General features: G+C 41.9%; 1 protein-coding gene across 1 annotated transcript; it reads left to right on the top strand.

Moving 5' to 3' along the window:
• Nucleotides 1-9,158: 9,158 nt before the first annotated feature.
• Nucleotides 9,159-10,195, top strand: LRRC30 (leucine rich repeat containing 30; the record flags this gene model as incomplete). The annotated part of the gene is given in 2 exon segments (XM_080340141.1): nt 9,159-9,248; nt 9,251-10,195. Coding segments are annotated over 2 exon segments (1,035 nt in total).
• Between the last annotated feature and the right edge of the window lie 315 nt (nt 10,196-10,510).

Raw genomic sequence — 10,510 nt, forward strand, 5'->3', positions numbered from 1 at the left:
ATTTATGATGTAAAGTGAGGGTTTGGGGGGAAAGTGGTGTATTTTTAGATCAATATTTATGTCAGGTAGCAGAGCATATTCAGTATTTCCATATCGGTTTACACCCATGGCAGAGCACTTAGCTCTTTTCCACTTGTATTGCACATAGTTTACTCCAGACTAATACAGTGAAAAAAGTGCAGTTAGAGAAGTTCAAGAGCAGATGGCTGCAAACAAATATTCCCTGTGCCTTATCAGTGAGGGAAGATCACTGTTCCTTTGTCATCATATATTACTCATTATTACTCCAGCATTATGACACCATCATTTGAGGGGTAAGGAAAAGCAGCATACTAAGAAATATTTTTCTTGCTGCTCCATTCCACCAATGCCTTTTAAAGTGAGGCTGCAAAATCTATATTCCTAAAAAGTTACCTGACTAAACCCATAGAGCACTGGTGGTTTCCAGGCTGCTGGCTAAATATACCTAATGAAGATTGTGCATGCATATTCATTTTTAGATTGCCAAACTGACTCAATTAAGACATTGATAACGCATTGTGCATTCAGCCTGGACTCATGAAATGGCTTAACAAAGTTCATTAACCTTGGAAAACTTGAATCCATTTCCATGGATGAGGGAGGGAAAGAGAGTATAACCCTCTGCTAAGCACATCTGCCAGCACGTTGCTCTGAGCCCACCAGCCCAGGTTATGTCTCCACCTATCCCTGGCTCCAGATAAGATTTCTTATCACTTGGAAAACAACTGGCTGTAACTCCATTCTAATTGCATTTTCCTCTGATTGCCTACATTTGTTCAAATCCAATAAACTAAAAGTGAAATGCAGTGAGGCAGAAAACCTGTGGATCAGCACCAAAGATAATGTGAATGCACTGGCCTGTGAACTGTGGCTCCTGAATTTTGCACATGCAGGGGAGTTGAAGACAGCAGGAGAGGAGGTCAGATTTAAGACTACAGCATGGAAAGAGACAATATGGGTCACCAGATCTGGTCTCTGGATCTCACAGGCAACTGCATCATAGAATGCTTTTCATCAGTTTATTGAGCTCTGTGTGTAGTAAATTTTCATGACAAATGCACAGGCTGGCACTGTTGTTTCAAATTCTCTGCAAATACTCCTTGTCATCTTCCTCAGTCCAAAAAGATAAGATTAAAAATAAAACACTCCAACCCCGCGCCCTGCTCACCCCAATCCAACCTCCTGTTTAAATTTCATTTTTAAATTTTGGTATTGCCATTTGCATCACTTTTGAACCTCACATCTTTTTCAACCTTTTTGAAAAAGCTTTCCTGATACACATCAGAGTATCAGTGCTCACCTTCCACTTACCCCCACAGAGACCGAATGTGCCATCATTCCACCTCAGGTGGAATCATTAACTGCAATATCCTCTCTTCACACAGTCCAGTAAGTGCTGAAACCCCACAGTCGTACACCACAATTAATCTCTTGTGTTATTCAAGTACAGAACAGGTTAATGTTTGATTCTCTCTATTGAGAGTTGCTCATTAGAGGTTTTAAAATAAGAGAGATTATGATTATGGGTGGATCTTTCTTCTCCTTTCTTTTTTCTGTTGACTGTACTTGAACTCTAAGATCTTTATTTTCCCTTTGATTTCTTCTACTTCATTACTGTTAAGGTATTTTTTTTTTAATATAAGTTGTTTTTCATATGCTTTTTTCACCTATTGGGCTGTACCTTCTGCCTCCGGGCTGTGCTCTCTGTGATGCCCTTACCTCCCCTTAACTGCAACTTGACTCAGATCTCACCAGCTTTTGCTTGACCATACAGTGACCCATATTATTTCATAGAATTTCAAATATCATTGTCATACCAATAATACCTAGATGCATTGCTTTGCTGATTGCTTGAGAAGTTTTATTTGTTCATTCAAGCCCTTTCAAGCTAAGCATTCAATATGTTTCCTTAAGTTAGAGCCTGGAAATTTAAAAGTCAAGCTATTAATTGTCAGCATTGAATTTTCAGATGTCTAGAGGGATGTCTGCCCTTCTGTTTGATAATGTCTCTGATAAATCCCCAACTGAGAAACTGGTATGTGTTTTAGGGAGTTTTAATTAGATTCTGTCTTATCAGGCATATGAAGGTAAATGCAGAGTTTCTTCTTATATCAGTAAAATTTGTGTAAGAGTCATGAATCTGGGATTAAGGCTCCACAGTAGCTTTGATTGAATTATTTCCTAAGTTCTTTTTTTTTTGCAATCATTATTGTAATGGACTCTACATGGAAATACCTAAATACCTTCACACTGGGTCACATTAATTTGCAGTACTGATTTGCCAAATTTCATGAGGACTAAGATAAAAAGGGCTCGTGCTTTCAATTGGAGAAGCATGCATTTATTTTAAACACAAAATCAGGCATGAAATACTGGATCATTTAGTGTTTGATTTTCTTTCTGAAATAAGTTTACAACTTCCCCCTGGTTTTGTCCTTTAAGACTTTATGACAAAACAGCATTTTCCAGCACACTTAAATAATTAGAATAAAAAAGAGGAGTATTGGCACAGCAGTAATAAAGTTTGCAATATATCATGTTCAGTTGCCTGGTCTTTACTGTGGCATGCAGAACCCCATGGAGCCAGGACACAGACAAACTGACATTAACAATGCCTGGAGAGAATTACTTATTTTAAAAACAGTCTATCAAAATCAGCATATTGGCAGATTGAGCAGGGAGATTCTGTAAGACTCTTATTAGATAATGCTGTTTTAATACTCTAGCTTAAATCCCATCTGTCTCTAACTACAGGTACTACACCTAGGATCCCCATGGAAATGCTTGTTTCTTCTCAGGACCCTCAGGGTCATCTCTGCATTTTGTTTTCAGAATACAGCATGAATTCTCAGATTCCAAAAAAGCAGGTAACTGTGGTGACCCACTAAATGTAAAATACTTAAACAGTGTTTGGAGGAGGGACTGGGAGTTCTGCCAGCAGACCATAGAGTCATGCTTATTTTTAGACTCTCTGCACCCACAGATGTTTAGAAAAAAAACCCTGCTAATTTGAGCAACAGCTTTAGGAGAGGTGGGGATGTTCCCTCATCCTGGAGTGACGTATAGTCTCTGGTCACAGGATCCTTCAGAGAGCTGGGGGTTGTACACCACAGGCAGCTCAACTGAATCCGCTCTGGGCACTGAAATAAGTCTGTGAGAAGTTGTAGTCCGAAGGAAGGAAGGAAGGAAGGAAGGAAGGAAGGAAGGAAGGAAGGAAGGAAGGAGAAAGGGAAAGAGAGAAAGAAAGAGAGAAAGAAAGAGAGAATGAGAGAAAAGAGAGAGAGAAAGAAAGGGAGAAAGAAAGAGAGAGAGAGAAAGAGAGAGAAAGAGAGAAAGAAAGAGAGAAAGAGAGAGAGAGAAAGAGACAAAGAGAGAGAGAGAGAAAGAGAGAGAGAGAAAGAAAAAGAAAGAAAGAAAGAGAGAGAGAGAGAAAGAAAGAAAGAAAGAAAGAAAGAAAGAAAGAAAGAAAGAAAGAAAGAAGTATTGATGCATTCTGCATGAAAGCCAACAGAGTAGGCATGTAATGGACATTCAGATGATCTGATTCCTTCTGTGAGACAGGCCAAGAAACAGCTCTTTTTAGACAACATTGCATTTAGGCAAGGAGAATTTGGGCTCTCTCTTCTGCTTTCCAATAATTGCTCTTTTCTTTCTTAGGACACATGCAAAATGTAACAGAATGACCTTCAAGAGCTCTGTGAAAAAGAGTACCTGTGGCAGACATGATGTGGCAGCAGTTACACTAAAACATCATCCACTTTGCAAAATCTATTCAGTTTGATTTGGAAGGCACAGACCACAAGTAGCATTTGCAAACATCCATATTGCTAACAGGCAGGTACAAGGTATTTTATGGGTGTTTATGAATGTAGATGTGACTGTTCATAAATGTAGTGATGAATAATAATAGAACAGTGAATGCCTTCTATACTACATTGGGATTCTTCATGTGATGACTACAAATACATTTATAACTGGTGTCAAATCTGTCACCACACTGTCCTGAAAGGAAGAGAAGGCTGAGACACAGAGGCTGAGTGCAGATGACTAAATAAAGCAGGACAGGGTCCTAGGTGTATTCCTGTGGGACGGTGCCCTGGGGCATGTCCATGTGCTAAACTCCCTGCAGAGGAGTGGACAAGAACTTAAGGCAAGCAGTTTCTGGTGGTGACAAGGAGAACTATTGTGGGCATGGGATGAACCGCTGCCCCAGAGGACACAGGTGATACCATGGTGCAGGATCGTGGGTTGCCTCTGTTTAATACAACCAGACAGACCAGCTATTTGACTTGTGTGCACACAGGGAAATTGTGGCAGAAACAGGAGCTGACCAACCAGTCATTTATGCATTTTGAGAAATTTCAAAATACTACTGCAAGTTTGCAGAAAAGAAATAAAACTTCCTGTAGTTCCATGTAACAAGAGAGTAGCTTCTGGCCGCTGATTACCAGGAGAAATCAAGCCTATCATTTCTAGTCTACATGTACACACAGAACCAAATCTGTCTCTTTTTATTCCATACTAATGATATCTTGAGCTCGTCTTCTGTCAAGAGGTCTGCAGAAAAACTTTGCCAAAGCTTTTTTTAAATGAACCCCTGCACAGGCATTCACCTTCAGGTCCAATTTTTCATGGATCAGGTGATCCAGTAGCTCCACATGGGACCTTAATAAAACATTCCAGGAAAGCTCCAGGGACACACAGGCATTAAAGGCTGTTAACAACACCATAATTAAAAACAAATTAACAGGAAATCTGAAATTACCTTAAGAATTGTTCCTGTCTTGTGTCACATCTCATAAATCTCAGATTATCTTTGAAATTTGACTTAGTATTTCACAATAGCTGCAAGATCAACAAACCACTACAAAGTAGTTAAAAACCTACAAAATTTTCTTCCTTGGCACTGAGACCAGAAGATATCTTTGGCAGTCTGCATGGCACTGACACTTTAAAAACCCTTTATTTACTTCAGAGGAAAGAAAAAGCACCAGAGAAGATGGTTCAGTAGCTGCAATTGTATTTGTAGTGGATATTTCTCCAGCAAGATGGTTGAGTTCTTCTGAACTTAAAACAAGTAAACCCTTTTTAGCCAAAGCATCCTTCCTGTCACAGGAAGGGTTAGGTAGTTTTTGCACCCTCGTTTGGCAAGGTGTTCATTATAGCACCTAGATAATGAATGAAAAAGAAAATTTCTCCCCAAAGAGTACAGATCGAACTTCCTAGCACTTTAGAAAAGGCTCTTATTAAAGATGTAAACATTACATTAATAAGTTTTTTAATATAGCTGAGCCAGAGGAACTGTGTAAGATCTTGACTCCACAGAGAACATGACATTTGCTTCAAAATCAACTACGAACCTATAGGTACATGCTGATGAAACTATAGGTATCTATTATATGCTCACTGATTTAAAAGACAATGACAGAATTTGGTTTTGCAGGAAAGCAAAACTGAATTTGAATGTGTCAGGATGGCTATGGTTTCATTAAAAGCCTGATGCTATCTGATATTTCATTGAAGGCTCAAATCTTATGGAAAAGTAATTATGTGATGATCTCAACTTTTGTTTAAAAACATTGCAATTGTCCAACCTCTCCACCTCGTTGCAGAGAAAAACTTGAAAATGTTTACCAAGTGTATTCTAGAGACTCCAAACCTGCAGGCAAATAAAAAAGCCCATAGATAATAGACTTTAAAATTCCAGATCTTCGTGACCTCATCTTACAGGTTTTTTTCAGGGCTGAGAATCCTGTTTCCTTCAAAATCAAATCTAAGCATTTGCATTGTCAAAGAACGTCAGAAAATACAGCTTGTCATTTTTGTCAGCTTACTGGTTTGTTTTTGGTTGGTTTGTTTGTTTGTTTGTTTGTGGGTTTGGTTTTTCGTTTGTTTGGGGGTTTTTTGTATCATTCCTAACAGTGCAGTTTCTCTCATTATGTTAGTTAGACAACAAAGTTATTTGGCAAGTTTTGAGTCATTTTTTTCCCCTGCACGCTAACATTCTTGATTAATCCATGAAGCAATTCTCATCTACACTGTATCATGTAAATCCTACTGAAATTTGTTTGGTTTGGTTTTTGTTATTTCTGCTGCCAGACTTGAATGCATGAAATTAATTTCTGCTTCCTGCATCCAGGACACAAACAGATAAGGGACTACTTTTGTTCAGAAGTTTAGTTCCTGGGATGCCCAGATGAGGCCACTGTGGTTTTATTATCCCGATTACAAGAATGCAATTTAATTTGGTTACCTCAGAGTTTCCCGTCTCCAGAACTGCAAGCGTGCTCCATGGCCTGTTTTTCTGTTGGAGAACAAAGAAAAGGAAATGGTTATTTTTTTCTTCTTTGCACAATGGTTACAGTACTCACAGAGGCAGGAAGGGAACGGGACAATGGAAGCTGCAGATGTGGAATTTCTTTTCTAAATCCCCTTTGCTGCTGCTGCCTGCCAGGCAGTGGAGATATGGCCATGCAGTAGCAGGAGATGCTGTGAGACTGAAGCAGTGCAAATACTTTTGTTTGATGGAGAGCCCTGGGGTGAAGCTTCCCAACAAAGCCTGACTCAAACCGTACTGGGCTATATCACAGGCTTAGTTTCAAATCAGCAGCATGATGCAAAACCAGGAGCACTTTGGCTGAGTCACGCTGTTAGGAAATGGGGATTTCTGTGGCGAGAGATTGGATGGGGCCCTGCCAAGTCCCTGGGCAGTAAACTCTAACACATTTTGGAGATGGGGACAACATTCTTATCCAAAAATATCTAGCCAGCCAGGAGGGAGACTGTGACTACAGGGAGACTGTGCTTCCTTTGTGTTTTTTGTTGTTGTTGTTTGTTTGTTTGTTTGTTAACTATTGTTAAAGTGACCTCCAGAAGGAAGAGCTCCAGAGCAGCCATGGGGAGGTGGGCACAAGTCGGAGCGAAGCCACCGGGAGGCACATCAGCCTCTGGGCAGAGTTGTGGCAGGTTCTTTGTTTCAGCAGTGTGATTAAAATAAGGGAAATGCCAAACTTTGTAAATGCTCTTTAAAAGTCCTTTTTCTTCCCTTTGTGTTTGCCGCTGCAGAATAGAATGCCTTGTTCATATCCATTCAGGCTGTCTGATAATAGGTGCATTTTTAACAGCAGTGGGGCAGACAACAAGGAGTCACAATTTGTGAGAGGCTTTCGTTTTTGCTTCTCCATCTGCTTGCGCTGAAGGGCCACATTTTAGCCTTAGATCCTTCTGCCCTGAAATGCCAAATCTGGCCAGAGGTTGGCCCAGCCATTGGGTTTCCTCCACTGAGTAGCATCTCTGCTTACAGCAGCAGGGTTATCTCTGCCATTCTGGGCAGCGCATTTGGATGGTGATTAACAAGAAGACTGAGTCAGAGCTTATGGCTGCGGTGGGATTTAATATAATGTTTGTTTGTAAGCTGACAAATATTGGCGGAACACACTTGCAAGGGAGGTATCTGTGACTCTCAGTCAGGCTGCCAACCCACTGTAACCAAACAGCTACAACTGGCCTCAGCCCTTTCCAGTCTTGTCCAGGCATGCCAGGGGATGCAGTATTTCAGCCTCAGTTGTTTTTATGCCACACAACTCTGTTAAGGTTCATGTTTTAATTGTGTGGCTCACTGAGCTCACTGCCATCTTGTACTTCTCACGGTGGTCCTGGCTTCTCTCCTGCTGGAGGACCTCACTCACCAGACACAACCACAGGGATGCCCTCCCTCTCCCCTCTCCTGCCAAGCAGGTGCAGCTCTATGAGGGACCCAAAAATGAAAAGAGACCAAGCACTGCCTGGCAGCAAGAAGGGACTGTGGGGACTGACTGCAAAGAGGTTGCTGGAGTGCCCTGACTCACAGCTGCAGCTTCGGTCATGGTCCTTTAGCATCTGAGCTAACACAGGGTTTAAAGGTGAGGGTCTCTGAAATGAGGTGGTGGGGAGAGCACATCCATCAACAAATCTCTCAGGCAGCAACAAAGCAGATTCATCACCCTGGATCCCCTGGAGAGGAAAAGCTCTGAAATTCTTCTAGTATTTGCTGCAATTTTCACCTAGTTTAAACAGTGCCTGATGTTTTTGCTTACCTTTTTTAGAGTCCCTTTGAGTTTAAACACACTGCGTATTCCTGTAGCAATACAATTTCCTTTCATCAGCAAAGCCAGCTTCAGCTGTTGTTGGGTATTATTATACCTTACCGCTTCCTTCCTCTCCCATCAGTCCCTCTATCTCAGAGTTCAGTGTCATTTATAGTTCAAGCTATTTGACTGCTGGTCCCCCTGTACCCCAGAATAGCCTAGAAAAACAGGAAAATTTGCAGGGAAAGGGACATTAAGTAGCTGCATTTTCTGTAGCACAAAAGAAGCAGACCCCCAAAATCTCACTGATAGATGTGAAAGTGGCACAGGACATTTAGGACAGAGTAATTTGGGCAGAACTGCATGGTATGACTGCTCACACTTGGCAACGTGGGTAGCAAGCAATCATCCAAGTGGGCGCAGATACTGCTGTAAAATGTCACTGCTGCAGCGAAGGTGGTACCCACTTCTGAAAAGAAAGAGGCCTACCCTACCACAAAGGGCATATAAAAGCTAACACTTTTTACAAGTACAAGTGTTGGGTTTTGTTTTTGTTTTTTGGGTTTTTTTTAAATAAACAGAAAACAAGAACTCACATGAAAAGTCATTACTGGCATTTTGCAGCATGCAAAGTTTTCTGATGGACCGGTATCTATTTTAGTGAAATCAGGAAGAACAAAATAAAAATAATTGTGAAAATGTCCTTTAAATTTGAATTGAAATGATGGCTTGTTTGCTTGTTTTCTTCTACAGCTTGCTTGTTTGTTTTTTGAAGTCATCCTGTTAATTGTCCTGCAGCCATGGTATGTACCAGATAGCCAAGAAAGCTGACATGGTGAAGTTATATACAGCATCCTTGTGACCTTTTTACAGTGAAGACACATATCTGTCCAATAAAGCCCAGGCCAAATGACAGTGACAGCTGCCTGGTGGCATTCAGTTTGAATTGAACAGGTTTGCTCACAAGTCAGGAGCAAGTATTTCATTACAGACTGTGCACCAAGACCAACATAAGCCCCCAAAAGTGAAACTTTCCCTCAGCAGCCATGGAAACTGCCCTGGTGGACTGAGATGCATTTCACAGGCTCCTCCTTATCTCCTTGCTTTGACTTTCCTGCCTCCTGCAAGCTGTCATCCTCTGTTGGCATTCGCATGTTGGCGTAGCAAGGGAAGAAAACCTCACTTCGTCTCTCAGGAGGGACACGAGTGTTATGGGAACTGAGCAATCGAAGAACGAGGGGAGAAGCAGCATGGTTTTTTTGAGGAAAGGTCCAAAGTTGCCTGCATGGGAAGATGCTCTTCTCTCAGGGAAGGAGCCCAAGTCACTGCTGAAACGGGGATTGCGTTATGTCAGCTTGAGCCTCATAATGAAAGGGATGACCAGCACTCCTGACTTCTTGTGGGGACTGCCTGAGGTGCAGAAACTGAACCTTTCACGCAACCAGCTGGTGGTGATTCCTCCTTCGCTAGGGAAACTGGACAGATTGGTAGTGCTGAACTTGGGTGGCAACTGCCTCAAGTGTCTACCTAAAGAGATTGGGCTGCTGAGGAACCTGAAGGTCTTGTTTGCCAACATGAATTGCCTGAAAGAAGTGCCATCAGAGCTCAGCTTGTGCAGGAAGCTGGAGGTTTTGAGCCTCTCGCACAACTGCATCTCACAACTGCCCTTGAGCTTCACTGACCTGACAAGTTTGAGAAAACTGAACCTCAGTAACAACTGCTTTGTGCAAATTCCCCTCTGCATTTTTGCATTGAGGAGTTTAGACTTCCTGCACCTAGGGTCCAACAGGCTTGAAAACATTGCAGAGAGTGTCCAGTATCTGGTCAATCTACAAATCTTTATCGTAGAAAATAACAACATACGCACCCTGCCACGGTCCCTCTGCTTCATCACCACTCTGGAGTTACTAAATGTGGATTACAATGCCATCCAGACTCTCCCGGATGACCTGTACCTGCTGCGTCGGCTGCCGCGCATCGCATGGAACCCGATGGACAAAGGCCTCCACATCGCCCACAACCCCTTGTCACGGCCCCTGCCTGAAGTCGTCGAGGGAGGACTGGATGCCCTCTTCAACTACCTCAGGGAGAAGAAGGAGCACAACTGAGTTTCCGCTGAGCTTGGGATTAAGCCTGTCATCAAGACTCAGAGCACTTTCCTGCACTGGCATTTCCACTTCATAACGCTTGGATTTCGAAGACTGTGGATGGCTTTAGCCATGGCTGGAGGAAAGCAAGTAAAGTATGATGGTCTTGATTAAGTGTGTAAAGAGTAGACTTTCTAAAAATAGCCACCTCTGTAACCTTCAGCGTTGGTGTGCTTGTGTTTTTTAGGGGAAAAAACAAAACAAAACAAAACAACAAATTTGTGATAAAATATTTGCTCTTCATTTGACAGAAAGAAATTAAGGCAGACTACTAGA

The sequence above is a fragment of the Nesoenas mayeri genome (assembly GCF_963082525.1).
Source record: "Nesoenas mayeri genome assembly, chromosome: 2".
NCBI lineage: Eukaryota > Metazoa > Chordata > Aves > Columbiformes > Columbidae > Nesoenas > Nesoenas mayeri.